This window comes from Dipodomys ordii, unplaced genomic scaffold (genome assembly GCF_000151885.1).
Source record: "Dipodomys ordii isolate 6190 unplaced genomic scaffold, Dord_2.0 Scaffold24, whole genome shotgun sequence".
In the NCBI taxonomy this organism is placed as follows: domain Eukaryota; kingdom Metazoa; phylum Chordata; class Mammalia; order Rodentia; family Heteromyidae; genus Dipodomys; species Dipodomys ordii.
In genome coordinates, this window is record NW_012267240.1 from 1,959,305 (window position 1) to 1,984,446 (window position 25,142).

The 25,142-nt window shown below is 45.2% G+C and overlaps 1 protein-coding gene across 1 annotated transcript in view; it reads right to left on the reverse strand.

Annotated features, from left to right (window-relative positions):
* Positions 1–25,142, reverse strand: part of Cog2 (component of oligomeric golgi complex 2) — a 99,560-nt gene that overhangs the window by 9,060 nt on the left and 65,358 nt on the right. The window contains exons 9-19 of the mRNA XM_013014575.1: positions 23,295–23,456; positions 23,000–23,065; positions 20,709–20,789; positions 18,458–18,561; positions 14,800–14,908; positions 13,843–14,022; positions 12,070–12,194; positions 8,631–8,757; positions 5,569–5,708; positions 2,334–2,395; positions 825–976 (exon numbers count right to left, since the gene is read on the reverse strand). Coding sequence (XP_012870029.1) covers positions 825–976; positions 2,334–2,395; positions 5,569–5,708; positions 8,631–8,757; positions 12,070–12,194; positions 13,843–14,022; positions 14,800–14,908; positions 18,458–18,561; positions 20,709–20,789; positions 23,000–23,065; positions 23,295–23,456 — 1,308 coding nt within the window. The remainder of the gene's footprint in view (positions 1–824; positions 977–2,333; positions 2,396–5,568; positions 5,709–8,630; positions 8,758–12,069; positions 12,195–13,842; positions 14,023–14,799; positions 14,909–18,457; positions 18,562–20,708; positions 20,790–22,999; positions 23,066–23,294; positions 23,457–25,142) is intronic.

Below are 25,142 nucleotides of genomic sequence, written 5' to 3' on the forward strand. Positions count from 1 at the left end.
AAAAAAAAAAAAAAAGAAAATTTTAAAAAAGAATTTATATCTAAACCTCATTATGCTTCTACTAGCACAAGTATCAAAGTGTTCTTTGTATAACATTGTTAAAGGAAAAACCAAAAAGAAACACACTAGCATTAAACAAAGACTATGTTCAAGACTAAGGAACTTACTAGAGAGAAAAGAGAGAGTGGCTGGGATGTAGCTCAGTTTTTAAAAAGGGAGAGAAGGACTATCTAGCGAGACTGCTGGACAAGTAGGTGCTGGCCCATCCTGCAACAGTCTGCCCACAGTGGACCTGAGAGGTCCTGGACCAGGGTGGTCTGCCTGGCTGAACAGAGGAGGAAGGTACAGAGTAAGAGGGAACGATTCCTACAGAGCTCCCAACATCTGCCAGGAGCATCAGTCCACAAAGAACCTGCACAAGACCCACATGTAGAAACTGATGACAACAGGAAGTATGGCTCCTTCTCCTGTCTCACATGCTGTTCTCTCTCCCCCATCACTCCCCCTCCCCTCCTTCTCTCCTTCCTGTTTATGAGCCCTTGCACAGGGACAGCTGGTGCAGTGAGTATGTCGTGTCACTCAGGCTGTACGAGGCAGCTCTGCAAGCAAAGGCTCAGCAGGCGTGGGCCTCGAGCTCAGCACTAAGCCGAGCAGACTGCTTAAGCAGAGTCTCAAGGAAGGGAACACTGACCTGTAGAAGTGAAGCTTTTCAAGAAAAAATACCGAGCAGACATCCATTCCATAACTGTCCACAGGGCATTTAGTCGAACACATCATAAGTCCTACCATAGTGGTTAGTGATGAGTCTCACAACCAGCACTCACCTCCTCGATGAACACAGAGAACCGTGCCAAAATCTGCAGGGTGAGCCTCCACAGGCGGTGTGCCAGCAAGGGCAGAAACATCTTGTCTGACCAGCACTTCCTGAGGCTGCTCCATGTTCTGTGAGAGGCCAAAAGGCAGTATGGACTCCCAGCTGCAGAAAGACCATGGACTTAAGGGCTCCACCAGGCAGGGGCAACAGTGAAACGCTATTTTCGGTTTAATAAGGGAGGCATTCTAAAGAATGCTGCGGCCAGCAGAGCAGTTGCCACAGCCAGGTTTCCCAGCCTGTAATGTAGTCTGTGAGTTAACAACCACCACCCCCAGAAGTATAGGTAAGCATGAACACAACATCCAAAATATTTTAAATATATATTTTTTTACACCAAATCAACATTGGCAAGGGTGTAAATTTCTATTCTGAATTTGTCTGGTTTGATTTGTCTATCCCTCACCTTCTTATCTCAGGACACAGCTACCCCTTACAAAAATGAGTTGACTAACGTCAGCAAAGACAGACGCATCTAACTGAAGCTAAATGGAGCTTCCTTTTTTTTTTTTTTTTTAATGCCAGTCCTAGGGTTTGAATTCAAGGTCTGGCCACTGCCCCTGAGCTTCTTTCTAGCACTTTGCCACTGAGCCACAGCTCTACTTCCAGCTTTTTTTTTTTTTTAGCAGTTTATTTTAGATAAGGGTCATGGATGTAACTGTGTGGGCTGGCTTTGAACTGCAATCCTCAGATCTCAGCCTCCTGAGTAGCTAGGATTACAGGTGTGAGCCACTGGCACCCAGCTTAGGTGGAGGTTCTTAATGCATGCAGATTTAGCTGCTTCAGACAGAGCAGTCACTAATACTGAGGACCACAAACAGCAAAGCTGTAGGAAGAGCCACACTGCCTCTCTCAGTGATCACCAGCAATAAGCATAACATGTGGCAAATACCAGTAAGGCAGTCAGGGCATGCACACAACTCCTGCACGCATGCATACACCCCTGCAACACTTATGGCCCAACATCCAGGGGTTAGGAGCACAGAAAAGGAGGCCTAAATATATGCTCCAGCTGAGTCACTACCAGGGGGGGCCCTGCATTCAGACCCCTCCCTGTCTGTAGTCTATGCTCAGCTGAAGAGGAAGGTGGACAGACTCAGCCTCCACATGGAAGTACAGAAAGGTGCCTTCTATTTCAAAAAGGATCCTTTCTTTTATCATCCTTATTAAGCAAGAAGCTCAATGAATCAAAAGACTGGTTTCTTTTGGCCTCACAAAAAAAGCAACTGGCCAGGGAGGTGTTCAGAGAACAGCTACCCAGCACACTACGAGCCCTGACATGACCCCCGCACGCGGGGAGCCCTGACATGGTCCCCTGTACTGTCCAGTAAAATCAGTTAAACTAGGTATCCTCAACTTACTGTGTGGTGGGAAAGGTGATGGACTCTGAGGGCTGGGGTTAGCCGCTGGTGAACTCGGCTAACCCGTCAGGGGCACCTGCTGTTTCCCTCTAAGAGGTTACCTGGAGCATCTGCCAGCCCGTCCATGAATGCTGCCTCTAAGGATCCTGCCACTTCTCTGAACCTGCAAAAAACAAGGACACAGATGAGTGCTGATGGCCCTGTCAGCCCTGCCCCTGCCTATCCCCTCTTCCCAAGTGGCAAGACAGCTCACTTGCCTGTTGACACCCATTCTTCTCAACCAGCCTTGGGACACCTATTCTCCCAACTTTTAAAAAAACTTTAAAAAAAGTTTGGCACTTAATATGCTATACTGGTCAAGCCAGCAATCTATATAGCTGTAGCTATATGTTTTCTTGCAGCTAGTCTGTTTCTAAAATTAAAAACATTAAGCAGTTGTCCTGTAAGCCCACCCTCTTGTAATCCTCTACACATTTCAAGGCCATACAAGTATATGTGTCTCTAGCCCACACCTGCTAATACTATCACAGCTAAGGACATACCCCTAACAAAGAAATGGGGAAAGCCTTGCTCCACATCTTGACTTGCAGCTTAACTAAAGTCATAAAGGCAGACAGCAATGCCTTGAGCTCAATGCTCAGTGCCCGCCAGCCTCTGCTGACTCTTCTGCCCTTATATACATCTGGTGGCATTCCCAGATGATAGCTGGTTCCCTGGCCTGAGGTCCCCATCACCCCTGTTCACTGTCAGAGATGAACATGTTTGCATAACTTTGTGGAAACATAGCTGTTTTATTTATCTTGTACTAGTTGATGCTCAGGCACTGTGTCCAAATGTCTATCAGTGTACTCTTTTGCCCCCACTGGGTCCCTCAACCAACAATAAATTTGGATTCATGCTCAAGAGAAATTGATCTAAGTGACATTTTCAGTTTTAAAAAGAAGTCAGAGCTAAAGGTAGTAATTCTCTGGAGAGAATAACACCTCAAAGCAAAGCAGCAAGCCTAGAGAACCCCAACACTGCAGCTGCCTGATCTACTCCCCAGAAGGAAAGGAAGCCTCTGCTGCCCACTGGGGCCTGCAAAAGGCTGGCCTTGACAAGCTGCAGGTGAGAGGCGAGCTGGGCTGCCCCAGCCTGGGGATGCCGGGATGTGGGTGAGAGGCAAGCTGGGCTGCCCCAGCCTATGGGTACTGGGGTGCAGGTGAGAGGCGAGCTGGGCTGCCCCAGCCTGGGGGTGCCAGCACATAGAAGATCTCGAGGAGCACGTGGCTCTGGTATACAATGTCACATTTCCTAGGAAAATGTCAACATGCCACAGACATGGTCACTGTCAGGTGCTAGTGAGATAAAGTTCTAGAGTCATACTTGAATTTAGCTTTTAGATGAAAAGCAAATGTAGTGGAAACAAGCTGTATACTTTTATAATTTAAGCATAATTTAAATTTTTTTCATAAGCTTCAAACATAAGTTTACAATCCCTTTGAATACTTGTATGAATTGGATGAAAGCCACAGGTCTTGTGGGGAAATGACTGCATTTCAGCACTGTTCTAGCCTGATTCCTAGCTTGACAGGAAGTGGACAGGATGAAGCTGGGATGGGCACAGCTGGGCACATGGGGACACGAGGAGTGGTGCAGAGGGGTGGGGCACAGCTGGGCACACGGGACATGAGGAGTGGGGCAGAGGGGCATGGTGGGGCACAGCTGGGCACACGGGACATGAGTGGGGCAGAGGGCCGTGGTGGGGCACAGCTGGGCACATGGGAGGCATGAGGAGTGGGGCAGAGGGGCATGGTGGGGCACAGCTGGGCACATGGGAGGCATGAGGAGTGGGGCAGAGGACCGTGGTGGGGCATAGCTGGGCACATGGGAGGCATGAAGAGTGGGGCAGAGGGGCGTGGTGGGGCACAGCTGGGCACATGGGAGGCATGAGGAGTGGGGCAGAGGGCCGTGGTGGGGCACAGCTGGGCACATGGGAGGCATGAGGAGTGGGGCAGAGGACCGTGGTGGGGCATAGCTGGGCACATGGGAGGCATGAGGAGTGGGGCAGAGGGGCATGGTGGGGCACAACTGGGCACACAGGAGCATGAGGAGTGGGGCAGAGGGCCGTGGTGGTGCTGAGAAAGGCGTCAACAAATAACTAGATGGGGAGGTTCGCAACATCTGCACCAGCTTTAGTCATCAAAATAGCCCTGCATGACTTCAAATTGTCCTCCTGACACAGAGGCTTCTGTCCTGGTCCCTCTTTACAAACATGTAATGGCCAGTACCATGTAGACCTGTGTGTTTTGGATGGGCATGCCCATAAGTCCCACTGGTGTCATGCCCTTGGGAGACTAAGATTACACACATTCTCAATCATACCAGGCAATTATAGTCAGGGTACCTGATTCCTGACATATTTCCCTCTGCAATCTTTCTTAAAGCTCTGGGGAAGGGCTGATCACAACCAATGAAAACACCCAGCAATTTGTGGAGTCTCACTGGCTAGCTACAAACTGTGAAGCTCAGATTTCAACTCCCAAAGTAGCTACAATTACAAGTGTAAGCGACCAGCACTCAGCTAGCACCCAGAATTTAAAAAACGTTTCAAAAACAAAACAAAACAAAACAAAACCAAAACCCTAAGCTAGGAAACAATAAGGGAAGGGGTGACATTGTCCAAAAGGAAATGTACTTTCTGCCTGACTTATGTAACTATAACCCGTTTTTAGCATTTTCAAGAAAATAACAAATAAACCCAAGGACTGTCCACCCCCGCCCCACCCTGCCACGCAGAGCCCTCTGCCTGCTTATTAGTGAATACAGAACCCACAATATCCTGAGAGACTGCCAAGACCCTGACTGCTTTTCCAACATCAACTAAACTTTTCCCAAGCATTTTGTAGAACTGTGTACTGACACAGCTGATAGCATCCTGAGACCTGGGAGAAAAGTCCACTTTCCAGAACAGAAAATGAGAAAATGTCACAAAGGCCACGGGGGGGGGGAGGGGGAAGGTTATGGGGTGTATCCAGGATCTCTTATGACTGACAACAGTCCCTCCCACTCCTACAGGTAAACACTGCAAATGAGAAGCACAGCAGTGGGACACATGGAGAAGGAAAGAGCTGCAATCCACAAAGGACACACTGGAACCCAGCTCATTTCAGCTCCTAAGATCCCATTACTAGGAAACCGATGTATGGAAATGTCTGTTTGCCAGAGTGGCACCTACACTTCCTGTTCATTTCTGCCTCCCAAACACCATCCAGAGAAGTGGCTGTGGCTTGGGGTGACATTCTTAACTAGCTTTCTGTCCTATTGTGAGGGCAGGGTGAGGAATGAGTGACTGACCGTATCTGAAAATACACGGGCAGGTTCCACTTGTTACTGAAGCTGTGATAGGCAGGGTGTGCCCGGAGTCTCTTCACACTGGCTTGGGATCCGCACTGTTGCTCAAATCCTCTGACAAAACCCATGCTGATGGTGTATTTCTAGAACAAGAACACACAGTGAGTTCTCATCAGCGGCAAGCTCACCTGAATAGGGAACAGGAACACGTATGCAAGACCACGATCAAAACAGAGAAGGTCAGCATCCAGAACCAGAGTTCTGGAGCCAACAGAGATCTCAGTGTTCCCACTTAGAGATGAGATCCTCAAAGCATTCCTGTGATATATTTGAGGTCTCCTGTGACAAAGCCTGCCTGGAGTTCCATCTTCAATTTCTTAAAATTTGCAAAGTCATGTCCAGGGTAGATGGATGACTTTGCACTCCCACAGGAGTGGGTAGAGCTCTTCCCCATTCCCTCCATCCTTGTCAGCAGTTGCTTCCTTGATGTTTTTCTGTTGGGGTGAGGTGGAATCTCACCCCAGGATGTGGAACATCACTTCATGTATTTCCTTATTTGAAAAATATCTGTTCATACCTGCCCATTTGTTGACTGGATTATTTAAATTTTTGAGTTGTTTACATATTGTAGGTATCTATCTCATTAGACAGCCACTGGGCAGATTTCTCTCTTATTCTGTAGGGTATCTCATCTCCTGTTTCTTTCACTGTGCAGAGCTGTTTGATTTGATATAACTGCATGTAGCAATTCTTGGCTTTTACTTCCTAAGTCCTATTCAGAAAGTCATTACCCAGGATAACATCTTCAAGTGTTTCTCATTTTCCTTGAGTAGTTTCAAGTTTTACATTAAAATCTATTTTGAGTTGATTTTTGTACCAGGTAAGAGATCAGGATATGTTGTCAGTCTTCTACAGCACATACCCAGTTTTCCAACACCATCTGTCAAACAGGCTATCTTCCCCTCCCCCCACAATGTTTTGGGAACTTTGACAAGAATTTGATGCAGTACCTGCTTGGGCTTGTTTTATCTCTTCCATCCATCTATGTCTGTTTAGTGTCAGTATCATACTTTTTTTTTTGTTGGTCATGGGTCCTAAACTCTGGGCCTGGGCATTGTTCCTCAGCTTTTCAGCTCAAGCTTAGCGTGCTACCACTTGAGCCACGACACCACTTTCAGCCTTTTCTGTTTATGTGGTGCCGAGGAATCAAACCCCAGTCCCTTATGCATGTGAGGCAAGCACTCTACCACTGAGCTACCTTTCCAGCCCCACTATGTTATTTTTTGTACACAATTTAAAGTTGAGTTCTTTCAGTATTTTAAAGTTTAGCATCACTGCAGGGTGCCGGTGGCTCACGCCTGTAATCCTAGCTACTCAGGAGGCTGAGATCTGAGAATCGAGGTTCAAAGCCAGCCCAGGCAGGAAAGACCGTGAGACTCCTATCTCCAATAAACCACTAGAAAAAAACCAGAAGTGGCACTGTGGCTCAAGTGGTAGAGCACTCGCCTTGAGCTGAAGAGCTGAGTGACAGCGCCCAGGCCCAGAGTTCAAGCCCCATGACTGACAAAAAAAAAAAAAAGTTTAGCATCACTCTTTTTGCTCAGAATTGCTTTGGCTATTTGAGGTCCTTTGTGTTTCCATGGGGTTTAGAATTTATGTATTCTATTTCTGCAAAGAATAGCATTGGAATTATAATGGGGACTGCACTGAATCTTTAGAATGGCTTTTGGTGGTACTGCCACTTTCACAATTCTACTACTCCACAAATATGGGGAGAGTGAGCTCCATTCTATATCCCTATATCCTAGTGTATTTTCCAGTGCTTTATAGCTTTCGTTGCAAGAAGTCTTGAATGTCTCTGGTTAACTTTATGCCTATGCATCATACTGTTTTGAGGCTAGTGTGAATGGAGGAGTCCTATCATTTCCACAGATGAGCACCTGAGATCTGTCAGGGTTTACCAGCCCCACTGAGGGCAGGTGGCGGTAGCGCTGAAACAGCTCTATGAGGTAACCATGGCTAGTCCTTCCCCACTCGAAACACCATTTCTTCTTGTGTTGGGCTCAAAGAATAGTGCTCAAAGGCAAAGCTAGTAAACAGAAACTGCCGAGCCCTACCCATCAGCACATGTGCAGTTATATTTCTGTTTCCCAATCTCCAAACTCCACCAATACTGCTGGACTTTTAAAATCTTCTTAATCTAGTTTATTAAACCATGAACACAACCTGACAGATATTTTCAGGGCAGTGAAATGCAGAAGTTTAAAGTTTCTTCCTACTAGTTTTGGGCAACACTCCTAGTATTCCTTGAGAATGGTCTTGGTATAATGCCTAAATCAGAAGGAACAACAGAGAATAAAAGAAGAAAGCAAATACCTAAAAGCCTCAAGTACAAACAACGTAGGAAAAGAAGGGGAGGAAGCACAATATAAATTGCAATTCATCAGCCATTAAAATCACTGTAGACCTAATAAACTATCCATTAAAAGACAAAGATTATTAGCTTATTAAGAAAACCAAAGAGTAAAACTCCAGGAAAGAAGAAGGAATGGAGGCACAAAGAGGCTGAGCAAGAACAGCCAGAAGGACACTGGGCCCAGGGTTCAGAGCCCGTCTGTACACTTAGCTACAGTCAGCATTGCTTTCAAAAGACAACATGGTGGGAAACAAGTACATAGATTTGCTTTGGGAATCTTAACTATGATGTCTTTTAAACAATGTTTCTTTTTAAAGGAAATAATAGAGCTTCCTACCTTTTTAATTATAAAGGACATTTATACAGCATATTTTAGAATCCAATCAATAACTTATTTTCCTTCAACCTAACGCTGTCTGGTCATGCCAGTAGAAATGTACAAAATTTTTAATTTTTTATGGAAAACAATGGCCAAGTTATTGGCTTTCTGAGGGCCACAGGATTTCTTGGAAAACAGAAAATGACAATAACTAGTCACACTTGTATCCAGACTGAACTGTACGGGCATCCTAAATAAACCACAGAATGGAGGCTACGCAGAAGAGATCCTATCTGAGACCATCTTCAAGAAACAAGATGATGAGAATACCTCATGAAATACATCGGGATCCCCAGGATTGAAGAGGGAAGGCAGCTTTTCCTCCAGTCCTCGAACCACTTCTGGCCAGACAGAATTCACCAAGAAGTCATATCCAGGAACAACGGTGCCTTTCTCACTGTAAGACAAGAGCCACGGTCCGTATTTGCCATAATCTTCCATTTACAATGAGGAAACCTGTACTGCTTTGCACCTACTAAAACAAGACCATCCTTGTCAGCTAGCTTGCTTCTATGCCAGAGCTTCTCAGATGTTGATGTCTCCTGGTAGCAAGGACATGGTAAAACCACTGCATAGAACCTGTATAACTCTTCCCTGTCAAATGCCCTACCCCTCTTAGGCCTCAGCTTAGGCCACAGAAAAGACCTCTGTACATTCCACTCAAACTCCATTACAGCATAATGTGAGTTACTCTACTTTACCCACTGCTCACTGTTTACCCACAGCTTCGACTGTCTTCAGTTGTTGTCTATGTCACTCTAAACTCTTGAAACTAATATCAGAATAAGGTGCTTTGTATGTGCATGTTTTGTTTTGCAGGTTTTTTTGTATGTATGTTAGATTTCAGAGTCGAAATGGTGGATCCTCTCACCATTCTGTGCTTCGGCTCTATCTTTAAGAAGGGCTGACAACAAGACTTCACAAGGCTGTCACAAGGACTGCTATTTGCAGACCACCCAGGACTGCTCCTAGCACACAGCTAGTCTATGCTGGTTATGGTGAAGCAGACCTATGAACACCTAGGCAAAGACTGTCTCACCGGCTTGATTACTGATGACTGCTGTATGCATACACTTCTCTTTAGAAATGTTAAACAATTTAGTGGGGCTGGAAAGGTGGCTCAATGGTAGAGCACTTGCCTTGCATGCCTGAGGCCCTGGGTTCGATTCCTCAGTACCACATAAGCAAAAAGAAAAAAAAAGCCGGAAGTGGCACCGTGGCTCAAGTGGTAGAGCGCTAGCCTTGAGCTGAAGAGCTGAGGGACAGCGCCCAGACCCAGAGTTCAGGCCCCACGACCGGACCCAAAAAAAAAAAAAAAAAAAAAGGTAAAAAAATTAAGGGAAAGTATTACGTTAGCAAGCCATGGAAGTGTTGTAGCTTAACTCTGGATTGAAACTTTAAGACTTAACATTTTGATAACACAGATAAGACTTTATGTTAAAGGCTGAAAGTTTCATCAATTTTCCTCCTCAGAAAAATGATCTAGACAGACAGGACGGAATGATAAAGGGAATAAAAGGAGGAGGCAACAATGCTTGATAAGAAATGCACTCATTGGGCCAGGCGCTGGTGGCTCACGCCTGTAATCCTAGCTACTCAGGAGGCTGAGATCTGAGGATCGCGATTCAAAGCCAGCCCGGGCAGGAGAGACCTTGAGACTCCTATCTCCAATAAACCACCAGAAAACCGGAAGTGGCGCTGTAGCTCAAGTGGTAGAGCGCTCGCCTTGAGCTGAAGAGCTGAGGGACAGCGCCCAGGCCCAGAGTTCAAGCCCCACGACCGACAAAAAAAAAAGAAATGCACTCATTACCTTGCCCATGTAATTGTAACCCCTCTGTACGGTATTTTCACAATAAAAAAAAAAGTGGGGGAAAAAAAAAAGGCTCTACTGCTCTGTCCATGAGGAGCCGTCAAAGGATCTCAGTACAAGCACGCCTGGGCACTGATGACCAATCACTGCAGGAGAGGCAGGGGCAGAGACAAGGGGTGGGGATGGGGCTCCCACTGCTCACATGCCCAGTTGAAGATTTCCCAGTCTAGATGTTCCATCAGATTGGGAATTAGCTGTTAGGGCATGCGGAGGAAAGAATGACATGAGAACTTCAAACTACAGACCACACAACACCAATTTTAAATAGCAGACCTTCCTCATCTTCAAAGAAACATGTAATTAAGGCTGCCAAAGAAAAGATAAAACCTGACTCAGACTGCTCTGTAGAAGAGCTGACAGGTTTTATTTGGAGGGTAAACCCTGAATGTTGCTGGTGGTCAGTTAGGAAGTTCACCGAGTGATGTGTGGAAAGCAGGGACAATACACAAGGGAGTGGCAAGCAGGGGTCCTGAAACCTGGAGTGCAGCAAGACCAGACACTTGACGGGGCTAGAAGCCATGGAAGATGGTCTAGCAAGGGCCAATACAAAGTATTTGAGGCTTCTGTGCAAATCCCACTATCCTGAGACCAGGTAGGACTTCCAAAGCTTGGACACCTGGCATTTCAGGACCAAGAGCAGCCTTTGTCAAATCTAATGATGATCAGAGTCACTTTAATACTGCATCACAACTTCCACTGCCATCCCCAAATCCAAATCTAGCTAAAAATCCTCATGATTATCTAACACAGTGGCACAGCCTCACCTGCAATGGGGCGGAGGAGACAGATGGGGCACTTCCAAGGTCAGATTTTTTTTTCAAGAAACAAATTTAAGACCAAATAGACTGCATGTCCCACAAAGTCAGAGACTCTACTTGCTGTCTGCTGTTGTTTTGTTTTTGAGGCAGCTATGGCTGGACAAAACTCATACTCCTCCTGTTTCCACTGGGACCACAGGTGTGCATACCTCATCTACTTCTTATTTCCCTATCTGAAAGATCCAAACTCTTCCATTTTGCAAGCACTTCTGGGAAGCTGCCATCTTCAAGATGAGCATTGCAGAGATGGCTCTTCTGTAAAATGGAGGTCAGTCCAAAGCAGAGGCAAAGGCAATCTGTTCTGGATTCCAAGGACACCATGAATATGGGACGCTGGTTTAAGGGATCTCGAGAAGGAAGTGGTCTTTCAGCTGGGGCTGTGTGTGGAGGGATAGTTCAACAGGAAGGAAGATAAAAGAAAGAAACAAAGATGGCTGAGATAACAAAAGGAGCACTGAAGAAGTACATGTGTATGTGAGTGTTGGGGAAAGGTGGCCAGCACTTCAAGAGGTGCAGGGAGAGTTCCTGGTGGAGAGCTGCCAGGAACAGATTATGGAAAGTCTTCTCCACTCTGTCAGAGAGTCTGGATCCGTCCCACAAGCACAAAGACACTGCCAAAGACTCAGAAGGCACAGTCCATGAGTCTCAGAACTGCCACGGCTGGCTGGAGAACAAGCCTGGACAGCAGACACTGCTATTCTGGCCATCAGACAAGTGGCCTAGACTAGACGTGGCAACAGTTAAAGAGTGGGATATTTATAAAAGAACTGAAAAGTCACATAAACTGGCTACCAGAAGGGGAAATTGAAGATGACCTCACCAATCAGTATAAAACTTGAATTAAACAGAGTTGGTGGTATTCATACAGTATGACATCAGAATCTTGCAATTTTGACTGCAAACTAGATTTAGGAAGATGGCAGAGATGCCGCATGGAGGAGGAAACGGCACAACCACAAGGCTCCCAATGACCTGCTCCTGTCACCAGTCCCAGGGCACAGTCTAGGCACCCTTCAGTTACCTGGAGACGGCTCCTCCTGTGACCTCCCGGAGAAGGCGGCAGTGGTGAGGGACAAATTCCAGGAGTTTATCATACATGAGCTGAAGGCCCCCGGGCTGGGACTCAGCAAAGTGTTCACTGATCACCTATGATGAGAAACAACACTTGTATTTTTATTTTTTAAATTACTGTTAGTTATAAAGGTGATGTATAGAGGGGTTACTGTCAGGTAATATGACCCACTCTTATTCCTTTGCTCTCTCCCCGTGAGACATTTCTTTTTTGTCGGTTATGGGGGGCTGAACTCTAGGCCTGGGTGCTGTACCTCAGCTCTTCGGCTCAAGGCTAGCACCCTACCACTTGAGCCACAGCACCACTTCCGGCTTTATCTGTTTATGTGGTGATGAGGAATCGAACCCAGAGCCTCATGGATGCAACGCAAGCACTCTACCACTGAGCCACCTTCCCAGCCCAGAAACAACATTTTTAAAAAAGTAAAAGAGGAAGTGGTACTGTGGCTCAAAGTGGTAGAGGGCTAGTCTTGAGCTAAAAAGCTCAAAGAAACTTTCAGTATACTAGATTCAGTTCAATGAAAAACATGTGTAAATTAGTAATGAATATTTTCTCTAACTTCTAAAGACTTCATTTGTCATTTTTCATCTAAAGGTAACTACAAAGAGAACACATGAGTATAGGAGACCGAAGATTATTTTTCAGTATTTGTAAAGAGCCCAAAAGAATTACTGAAATTAAGTTTAAATTCCATTTCTACTTTGATTTCACTCTTACACTGTGGTCATGGCAAGTACAACTGCCGTACTACTCACTGCAACTTCAGGGACGAGGAGCAGACATGAGGCCCACAGCCCTGGGTCAGGGTGCTCCTGAATGCGGGCAGCAGGCCCATGAGGACCATAGCCCTGGGTCAGGGAAACAAGCTGCCATTTATCCGTGTCATTTCCATACCCTCACAGATGAGGGACATCAGGTGCCAGATTTCCAGAATGTTCTTCATGTTTCTGAGCTCTGGCCAAACACCATCCATTCCTAAGGCGTTGCGGGCGTGTGGCTGCCTTCTCTTCCATACCCCTGCTCAGCACCTGCACACTCCTTTGCAGTCAGTGTCATCTGCTTATAATGGCTCACAAAACCAGTAGTTCCTACATTTTCTAGGGTACAATCTATACCCTAATATGGAGATAAATTTTTTTTGGAGAGTTACTGGGCTTTGAACTCAGGGCTTCACGCATATTAGGCAGGAGCTGTACTAGTGGGACCAAGTCCTCTCTCTGTTCTACAGTTATTTCTTGAGTAAGGATCTCATGGTTTTGCCCAGGCTGGCTTGGACTGTGATCTTCTTATTTATGGCTCTAGTAGAACTAGGATGACAGATAAACCTTATCATGCTTAGTTAATCAGTTGAGATGGGATCTTGCTAACCTGTTTGACCAGGCTGACTTCACACTCCGATTCCCCCAGTCTCTGCCTGCAGTGTAGTTGGGATCATAGGTATGAAACTGCTTCCACTTGCTAAAATATGTGACCCATAAAATGTGATCCTCCTAGACAATATTCTCACCTTCTGGCAAGCTGCAGGATCACCAGAACACCTGAGAACATGGCCAGCTCAGAGCAGGTCACTTATATAACACCCAGCTTGGGACACAGCACCAGCTAGTCTTGCAGGGACAGGGCTCCTGGCAGGCAGACCTCTGGCATTTCTGCCTCCAACACCACCCAGCCAAAGGTGGAAGCTAGTACTCCTCTGAGCAAGGCCACTGATTGAGAACACACCTCATCAACATATGGCTTCACCAGGACCTGACCAACCAAGGCCTCTGCATCGCGTGTCTTATCGATGGTGGCGTAGGTCCGCAGGCAGTGCCGTATGATGTCCACGCTGGAGGTCTGCAGGCCTTCCAGTAGGAGGCCCTCCAGGGACTGCTGCAGCACAGCTGTGATGCCAGCTATGCGCTGCAAGGAAACAGGCGGAGGTCACACTAAGCAGATCCACACTTGGGTGCCATGCCCTAGGGAGAAGACGGACGGGATGTGTAACCTTGAGAGCAAGAGCACTGCTTGGGGAGGAACATCAAATCCTTCCTTTTAGCTGGTGCCAGTGGCTCATGCCTGTAATCCTCACTACTCAGAAGGCTGAGATCTAAGGATCATAGGTCTAAACCAGCCCAGCAGGAAAGTCCACGAGATCTCATCTCCAATTAACCACTAGAGAAACAGAAGTGGTGTTGTGGCTCAAAGTGGTAGAGAGCTAAGTCTTGAACAAAAAGGGCTCAAGGGGATAGCACCCATGTCCCAAGTTCAAGCCCCATGACTGACAAAACAAACATGAATCCTTCCTTTTCCCTATAGCCTTTTGTAAATAGGTTGCTAACTAATCAAAGAAGAATTCTGACAGAGAAGAAAATGCCATTCCTCTGAACCTATAGAGTCCTTTTTGAAAAGCCCAACTAAAGGCTTTGGGGGAAAAAATAGCCCGTATCTCTTAACACGTCACACATTACATAAAATTCAGAACTGGTCTTCTAATTTAGAGAAGTGAGTGGGGGTTCACTCAAAATCTATAAAGTATGACATATGAAGCAGAAGTCCAATGAACATAAACTGAAAAATACTGAAAGCTATCATCAGCATACTGAAGATCTGCCATTAATATCAACAGTATTGGTAGATAAAACCCAAGTTACTCAGCAAGCCCCTAAGCACCAAGTGATGAAACTCCAAAACACTTACCGGTCTTACTTTGTCCAAAAGTGGCATGCCCTTGCTCTGTACAGCATGAAACTGCAGCTGGTTAAACTCTGTGGCAATCCTCTCCAAAATCTGACCTGTCAAGAGTGGGCTAGGTAAGACAAAAACCAGAGAATTAATTCTAAGGGTATTTACTTCATGCCTTCAGCCATGTGCTCCAGCCCCAGGGGGAGCAGCTCTATCACAGTGATTTCCAAGGCCACATGCTGCTTTGGCACCCCTCTGAGTCACATGCCCAGTATGTTTCTGGTGGGCAATCAGTGGAGTACAAGGGACAGATATTGCTGGGCTTGAAGCCTGGGGGCTGACACAGTGAGGCTCATCATCCTCTAACGCACTCCATCTTTCCCATCTCTTCCTGGTCTCCTCCTGTTTTCTCATTCCTCAGCTTTATCCCACTTCTCTATCTTCTTTGGAAATACCTCTGATATTTCTAAAATGCCAAGCCCTTTTGTCACCTTCATAAGACTAGCCTCTAGTAACAATAAATAAAATAGCTTAAAACAGCTTTAGATTTGATCAATAACAGCTCACTTAAAAATTATGTTACTAACAGCACAAAGAGCAGATGGTCCATATGCTCCAGGTCCTGGAGAGAAGTCATTCATTATGCATTTGCCCCAGGAACGGATGCACTTTTTCCTAGTGCCCACTATGACTTGTCAACAGCACATTAGGGACAGTACAGCAGAGAGGAGAAGTGCAAGGCATTTCCAACCAATTTTCCTAATCAATGATTAGGAAAAATGTGCACAGCCAAATGACACCAAATCCCAATCTGAAACTATCAGGTAGCCTGTTCCTGCACCAGTGCACTGACACTAATTCAGCAGGACCTGCCTACCAGGGTCAGTCTTCAACATCCCCACCTATGTCCTGACTAGCCTGACAGACTTACCATCTATCTACAAAGCATCGAAACGTAGCTAAGCTATGTTTCTGTCCTATGCTCACTAACATGTTCTGGCTTTCCCCACTTACTCTACCAAGAAAACTGCTGATCTGAATGGAAGCTTCTCTAAGTGACCTAGAGCAAGGAAGGACACAGCATCTGCTATATTTAGGTGGTAATATTCTGGATACATGGAAGCAGATGGCAGGCACCTTTTTGTAGGCACCTTCCCACTCCAGACACTAAAGGTTGAAGTAGGGCTTGGCCCAATTCAGGACCTTAAAAATCTTATGGGAAAGCACATAATCAGTGGCTGATGGGAGCAGGGGACAAGCATCTATCTCAGAGGTCAGGGAAGACTTTCTGGAGGAAGTAGTCCTCCAACTAGTTTTTAAAAGGTAACTCTTGTAATGTCTCATTTGCAGTCTGCTATAGAACAAAGCAGGACAGACTTTAAAAGGAGCAGGAAGGATCATCAGTACCCAAGGTGACAGAATGGTGAATGTTACAAAAATAAACCTATAGTGCTTAACAACTGCTTTTTCTCCCACTTAGCATGGTACCTCTTCACATCTTAACCATGTCCTAAACAAGCTTTGGAAGATGCAAAGTGGAACCTGGCAGACAAGGGAGGAGGAAATGGAAGAAAGGCTTATAGCAACACAGATGGCCACCTAGAAACTGGAATACATGCCAGCGGCGTTCACTGCACTCAGGAAGCCACAGCAGGTGCAGTTTTGGTGAAGAATGCAGAGGTGTGAAGAATGACCAGGGAGAGGCTGATTAAAATGTACTCACAGAGTGACTTTAAGCAAAGCTAAGATGTGACTGGGCAAATATGGAGGTAGATGCAGAAGGCAGGAGGTCAGCCAGGCCTCAGGTAAAAAGATAGTGGAGGAGCAGTTGTCAGACGTCTGTCTCCCAACCCAAGGGATGCCTCAGCAGCAAGTGCTGCAGCGTGGGAGTGGTGCATAACAGATGAGTCAAACAAAAGGAGAGACGGAGCCAGGAGAGGGTGGTTCATGCCTGTAATACTAGCTACTCAGAAGGCGAGACTTGAGGACTGAGGTTCAGAGCCAGCCTGGGCAGACTAGTCCACAAGGATTTTTATCTCCAATCAACCAGTACTGAGCTGGTAGCAGTGGCATGGCTCAAATGGTAGAGCACCAAGTGTGAGCAAGAAGGCTGAGCAAGTGAGAGCCCTGAGTTTATAACAGGGAGACAGTGAAAAGGGGGGAAAAGGGTTGCCTTGTGATCCCCAGCCTGGAGAAATGGCGAAAGCAAAGAATGAAAGAGATGAGGGAAGATTGCTGGAGTGCACATACACTGGGTGCATATAGGACACCAGGGGACACGTGGTCAGGCCGACCTGAATACGAGGCTGGAAAGGCTTAGGTACAAGTAAGAGCCAGCGTCTCCCAGCAGGCCAGGGATCAGACGGCCATGAGTATGGATAGGATTGGAGCACTGGAAGAGCACCTGGAGCTGGCACAAAGGGCCAGTGTAGATATGGAAAAAACATGGCAAGAGGGACCCAGGCAGGAGGAAACTGGGACAGCTATCAGGTGTCCGTTGAGGATGGGTGGGAAGGGCGTGCAGCAGAGGCAGAGCAGGTCAAGCTCACTGGACTCCACAGACATCAGCAGTGACTCTGATAAGTGCACTGGTACAGAGAGCAAGAACTGACAACTGCTCCTAATCTTGAGAGGGGAGACCCTGGGGCTGGAGGATTGCTTCTCCTCTGTGGATGTTTCATTTTCTATCTATAAAGTGAGAGGATTGGCATATACTGTCTCTTCAAATCCAAAATTCTGATGCTTAAAACAAAGAAAGCTGACATGCTTATATAGTGTGATCAGGATTTTGAACCACAGGTATATTCTACTTGAGCTTGGTTGTTTTTCTAGCAGTGTATTCTACTTTACTAAAAAAAGAAGAAGAGGAAGAAGAACAAGAAGAAGAAGAAGAAGAAGAAGAAGAGAAAGAAAGAAAGAAAGAAAGAAAGAAAGAAAGAAAGAAAGAAAGAAAGAAAGAAAGAAAGAGAAAGGAAGAAAGGAAGGAAGGAAGGAAGAAAGAAAGAAAGAATAAAGGTTAGTGCTATCAACATGACTTGAAGAGACAAGCTTTTGAGGGCTGATGGTACACCAGGCACCAAACCACAGAACCTCATCGGAGGTCCACAGACTTGCGCAGGGAGCTCCAAGGACAGTCCCTTACAGGTGCTCAGGTGGAGGGCTGCAGAGCTCTCACTTGGAGCCTCCTGCTGGCTTGCAGGGAGGGCTCCCTACTGGAGTTCTTCATTTCCTCAGTCACTTTCCCAACTGGCTGACTTAAATTCAGAATAGGATGAGATGATGTGTTCTGTACTATTCTTAATGATATAAAGCTAGTGCATTTGAACTACTAGACATGTGAAGTAATACTTTGAGCCTGTCAATATTCTGAGATAAATGCTAGTCCCTTACCTGAGGGTCAGTCAGGATTTTGCTGGTCTGTGGACAAGGCAATTCCAATGGTAAAATCTTCCAGAGAGCATCTGCCTGTGACTCCTGGAAAGGTGGCAGCCTACAACTGAGGTTTAAAGCCACCCAGGCTTTGCAGCAACAAGCACTGAGACTAGCCCTTTCCTTAAATTTATGAGCATAAATAAATCCATTGTCTAAATTTCATACACTTCTTTCCATTCTAAAATGAGCTGTAACTTGAATTTTTTTTCTAGCCTGGGCATGAAGTATTCAGTATACTTACCTGCTTGCTTCTAGTGTAGTTGTTTCTTTAGAACCTTGAGAATTTAATATTTTTTCAATTTTCTCAACTGATCGAATAACTTGTATAAGCCTCAACACACACATCTATAAAAATGAAAGAAAAGCAAAAATGTTATCCTGATGTAGAACTTAATATATTTCATCTTAAATGTGGGAAATACAAAGCTGAAAGTTAACAGTCTACATTTTTAGCATTTCCATGTAATACTAAATTCCCAAGAATGAAAATTTCAATTTTGGCTTTGTTAGAACAAGTATATTTCAATATCCTATCATAAGCTCATAATCAAACAAAAAATAAGTAAAAGCAAAAACAACAAAACAACCTTGACCTTTTTGCCTTCTTACAACTCTGTATTCCTAATCCCTTTCTTTTCCCTCCTTCCTCCCCTCCCCTCCCCACCCCCCACCTTAACTTTCTCTTTCACCAGTCCTGGGGCTTAAACTCAGGGCCTAGGCACTGTCTGTCCCTGTGCCTTTTTAACTCAAAGCTAGCACTCTACCACTTGAATCAGCACCACTTCTGACTTTTTCTGTTTATGTGGTACTGAGGAATCAAACCCAGGGCTTCATGCATGCTAGGCAAGCCTCTGAGCCACATTCCTAGTCCTTCTTATTCCTTTTTTCTTTTTTTTTTGGTCAGTCTTGGGGCTTGAACTCTGGGCCTAAGTGCTGTCCCTCAGCTCTTCAGCTCAAGGCAAGCGCTCTACCACTTGAGCCACAGCGCCCGGTTTTTTGGTGGTTTATTGGAGACAGGAGATTCACAGCCTTTCCTACCCAGGCTGGCTTTGAACCATGATCCTCAGATCTCAGCCTCCTGAGTAGCTAGGATTACAGGCATGAGCCACTGGCCCCTGGCTCATTTCTTCATTTTTAAATGAACCTTTTTTTTTTTTTTTTGGCACTATCCTTACTCTCTTAAGGCATTTTTTTGTATTTTATCTTCCAACATACTAATCTTCAATTATATGAGCACAATATAAATATCCAAGTCACAATTCATTAAAGAAACTGCTCTACACAAGTGTTAGAGTTTGAAGCATAGTTATTCACTGGACATCTGTTATGAAGTAAGTCACTGTATAGACACTGGGAACATGATTGAATAGGCAAATGCATCTCCAAAACAAGCTTTTTTCCTTTAGATTGTAAAAGTGTGTTAACAAACTTAGAAAAACACTGGGCAGAACAAGCTAGAGCAAGAGTCTTCCATTCTTTTTATTGGGGATGGAGTGGGGAGGTGGTACTGGGGTATGAACTCAGGGCCACTTGAGTCTTACCTCCGGCTCTTCCCTTTCCTTTTTGGGGAGTGTGTTATTTTGAAATAGGGTCTCACTTTTGACACTTCCACTCCAGCAGGAATGACAGGCACATCGAGTTCAGCTTTTTCTACTGAAGTGGGTATTGTGACTTTTTGTCTAAAATTACAGGTATGAACTATTACACTTGGCCAATTTCAATCCTGCTACTATGTTATGATTTTTTAAAAAATCAGGAAAGCACACACAAGGAAGCACTGCACAGCAAAGGCAGCACATGTGGAGGAATGTACAGTGGGTGCAAGACAGCAACTAGGGACGGCGGGAGACAGTACCCTCCCTCCTTCAGGTCGGGAGTCTGGGCGGTGCTGGTAGCGGAGCTTCAGAAAGTTTCTCTGCTCAGAAAGGCACACTTTTCACAGGGGTTTTGAAAGATATCACACTTGCTAAACTTTAAAGAGCTTTACTGTAGGCTATTACTGCTGCTTTCTCCTCTGAAAATTGATAAATTTTAACCTGGACACAATGTGGGGATCTTAGACCACTTACATCGAGTCCTACATCACAGACCAGCACTATCTTCCTACTTCAGGAGCTCCCATGAGGAGAGTATGAGAAGGCTGGAGGAGGGGCATTTAGCTGGCCTGGGCCATATTTCTTTAAAGATATTAATAAATAATAAAACACAAGATGAACACGCAATTTTCTTTCCTGTTTAATAACATTAATTACTTTCCCTCACCCTTCAGATTCTCAGGATTTTAATCAGAGCAGGAGTGAGAAGACCTGGTGCTATTCCTCACCCCCTGCATTGAGCTAACCTAAATGCAACACCACACTGTTCACGGGTGGGCTTGGCTGTCCCCTGGGGGTATCTGGGACAAAGAGAGTAAGCAGACCACACCCCTGAACTTGATAGTAACCACAAAGTGTCCTAGTGAGTTGATGCTTTAAGCTTAAGATAAAGTATACCTTTTTTTTCCGAATGTCTTCTTGTTTAGACATTCGTTCATCTACGGCCCGAATTCCTTCACTGACAGATGATCTAAGACTCTAAAAGAAAGCACATTGTGAAAATTATCATGCACATTATGAAATGTACAATTAATTCATTTCTTCAGGTTTTAATATCCACAAGCCAGTATTACGCAGATATTGACAAAATCATCAAGTATCAGACATAATTGCTTACAGGGGACTCATGATTTAGTGACAGAGAAAGCCAAAGTCATTTAAATGGACTAAGTACCATAGGGAAAACAGCTTATCTGATGAACATCATAGATGACTGGGGTAGAGGAGGGGGATAACCTGATTCACATGTGGAACGTCTGGGCTACAGAGGGGATGGGATGTGAAGAAGACTCCCTCAACACCAAGAGTTTCCTATAGCAGTGTCACTGCAGGCTTGTTTTGAAAAGAAGTAGAAACTCACAGGGAAGGTCTGACTTTAGGAGGACTTTGCCCCAAACACTAGATTCTACTCATTTAAAACACTGATCAATCATGATGAAAATACTGTTTGGGGAAATTTAGGAAGCAAGAAGTCACGAAAAGGATGGCCAAAAGGGGGGATGTCATAGCAAAGAGACATGTACAGAAGCAAATGGATTAAGTATGAGATAATCAGAAAGGATGGCCAAAATGAAGGTAATGGAACAACTAGAATAAAGTGTACAAAAATTAATAGAAAAATTAACAGAATAGTGAATTTGCTCAGTCAACAAATGCTACAAAATACCTGCGAAGCACTGGCTATCCACAGAAACCAATAAAGAATGAGACAGCACTGTTTCCTTCTTTAGCAGCCTCTTAAGTTAGCATTAAAACGAAGCAAAAGTCTGGGGGTAAACCAATTAGGCGAGACTAGGCTACTAGCTAGGCAGGGCCAAGGAGGCGTGAAAGATATCCGTGAATCACAGAAACATTCCCTTACATCCCATGGAAAATCACTTTGGAGGAGCTGTTTTAAAAATAAAGCAAGTGGGGGCTGGGAAGGTGGCTAAGTGGTAGAGTGCTTGCCTTGCATGCCTGAGGCCCTGGGTTCGATTCCTCAGCACCACATAAGCAAAAAGAAAAAAGCTAGAAGTGGCACTATGGCTCAAGTGGTAGAGCACTAGCCTTGAGCTGAAGAGCTGAGGGACGGTGCCCAGGCCCAGAGTTCAGGCCCCACGACCGGACCCCCCCACCAAAAAATAAATATAATAAAAAATAAAGCAAGTGTAACTACTGTAGTTCATGATATAGCTTAGGCTGTACCTGATCATGAGTCTTTCTGCCCCCCCCTCCTGAGTTATCTGACTCCAACCTCTATTCCGCATTTTTCTAGCACAGCTCACACACACTAATGGTCTACCCATGTCACACACTCCAAGTTGATCAAGCACCTGACAAGATCTGAGACTGAGGGGCTGTGTTACCTAGTGGTGGCAGTGCTGGTCTCTGAGGTGGCATACCTAGTGCTTCTCAGTACTACAGGGTTTAAAGCATTCTGCTGCAAATGATGTTGAAACTTTCCCTCTAATGTTCACCTATGGGTCTCCCTGTCTCCATGGCGTAGGACTCCCATTTTCATTGCAGACATTACCTCAAGGAAATGTTACAGTACCAGTTTGTTAGGTCGTACATTAATTATTTTAAAATGTTTTCTTCTTGGCAATTCTAGGGTTTGAACTTGGGGCATTGTGCTTGCTCAGCTTGCTTGCTCATAGCTGGTGCTCTACCATTTCAGCCTTATCTCCAGTATAGTACTTTGTTGATTATTTGGAAACTTGGGGTATCAAGGACTTTTCTACCCAAGCTGGCCTTGACCCATGATCCTCTAGGTTTCAGGTTCCTGAGTAGCTATAATCACAGGTGTGAGCCACCAGCGACTGGCTAGATGACATTAGCTTTGTATCACCCTTCAGCTGGTTCGTGGTCTAAACAGTTTTTGTGGGCTGCTCTAGGAACCTGACCACACACAGAATATTACTTGAGAAAACATTAAGTTAAAAATGTTTATATATAAGCTACCTGACTCACTAACATGACACATTCATATTTCACCTTCTTCTCTTGCATTTTAAAGCTATGTACAATCAGAATCTGTCATCTTCAAATGTATTTTAGGTTGTAATATCACATGCAAAAATATTATTTGCAACTTTTCTAGGGTGATAATCATTCAGTGAAGAACAAATTAATAGATTAAAGAAATTATATTTGGAAGAAGACAAGCATGTAGTAAACAGAGATTGTTTAATACTATTGGGGGAACTCACCAGAACCTCTTCTCGTAATTGTCCCAGAGGCACAGAAAGCTGGTTAAGGGCCTTGTCCATGCCAACCTGAAGGCAAAATCATGGCAGCATAAACATCACAATCAACAGTAACAGGATCTCTTTTATAACCAAAGTAGTACTAGATTTTGTGTCATTCTTTGGTAAAGGAGATTGACAATTACTTCAAATTTCTGGGGTAAAATAAATGACAAATTTTCTAAAAACAGTGCACTTCTAAGACTCAATATGCATGGAAAATAAACCATGTTTGTAGGCCTGTGGAGTCACAACTGACCAAGTTTGTGGAGAGGTTAACAAAGTCTGCATAGTCCTTGTTGATCAGCTCCACCATGGCTGTTTTAAGCAGCTTGTAGTATAGTTCCAGGTCATCTCTCAGCTCTTCCAACTGCACCCGTTTCCTACAGTCTGACACAAAGTGATCAACGTCGAAATCCTCCTGAAAAGCATGCCAGAAGAATTACCACAATGGTATCACATTTACATAAGAGGATGATGTAGGACAACAGAAAAGCCACTGCATCTCTTGCAAGGCCACACTGCTATAGGAAGAGCCCTTCAAGTCCCACACTGCACAATAGTGTCTATCCACTTGTGCAGGAGCCAGGAAGGACCCTGACCAAGAACCATCCTCCTGTGCCTCACTCTACTCCCACCTTAATTGTATAAGTATTAAATGTTTAGTGTAAAACTTTAAAGGCTGGGCACTCATGGCTTATAGCTCCAATCCTGGCTCCTAATCTGCAGGCACCATCCCTACAGGTCAATGAACTACATTTCTACAGTGATTATATCTGATAGGAGGCCATCTGACCAAGTCGCAGGGTCAGGGTCACTAACTGAAAAGTTATCTGTTTCTCTGGGTCCAGAATCAGCTGCATACATTCCTGACTCTACTTAGGGCACCTGACAGATGATGTCATGTGGTACACTACAGAGGGCACCACTGCAAAATGTTGACACAAATGTAGGAAAGCAACCCCGACAGCAAACACTCCACCCATTCTGTCACAGAACTCATAAAATGTGCCTTTAAAGGAAACATAACTAGCAGATAGCCTTAAACGTGTGGTTCCACCTAGAAAAATCAACATTTCACAGAACAGCTGTTTTCTGAACTTCCTTCTACACATTCACCAGCACTACAAATTGCTTGGCACTTTCAAGAAGCCTAAGTGTCATGAAAGGATATAGGACTGCAGGCAATCGAATCACTCCCCAACTTGCTCTTTAAGATGTATCTTATTAAGTACATATCCTTTATTTCTACTTCCTGAGGTTGCATTTACCAAAAGCCTATCAGCTCCAAAGGAGATGGTGGGATAATGAGGCAGGAAGGATGTGGGCAGTGGGCCACGTGGTGGACAAGATTTTTCAGCACTCCTAGATTCCTGAGGCTAGAATAACCTGTGTGTGGTGTGGATTCTTTCCCCCCAGGCACATCTCCACAGCATGTATCCTTAATTCTTTCTATCCTGTTTCAGGCTAGCTCTTGGCCAAGACAGAGAACAAGGGGTTTGTGACACCCCATTCAAATCATGGTGGTTGAGCAGGAACGTCACCATACCGGAACATTATTCCTAGGTCTAGAAAAATCCCACATATGAAAAATGTTGTGCACGCACTAAAAAAGTGCACAAATAAACTGTATACCATCTAAACTACATAAAATACTTTTAAAAAGAAGCCAACTAGAGAGGAAAAAGTATAAAAAGTCCGCTTAAGACGCTCGGTGCCAACGCTTTCAGAGCTTATTAATAAGCCAAAACTTTACGCCTCCTAACCCTGATACTGAGGGATACAAGAAGCACAGATGCTGGTCTTGAGACACTGAATATGGACGCGGCTAGGGATGGTTCTAGTGACAACCTGGAGCAAAGCCCGGCTCTCCCTGAGCTGGTGACACCCTATCACCGGAACGTTCTCGGTTTCTCTCTCCCACGAGCTCACATCCCGCACCCCTGGCACGGCCGTCCCGGCTTCGCCTTATCCGAGGGCGCGGGGCGCTTCGGGAGAAGCTGCTCCGTGGCCCACGCTGCCAGAGCCCGTGCCCGGCACCAGCTTCGGACCGACCCGACCCTGTGGCTGCCCGGGCCTGGGGCGCCGTCCGGAGGGCTCAGGCCTG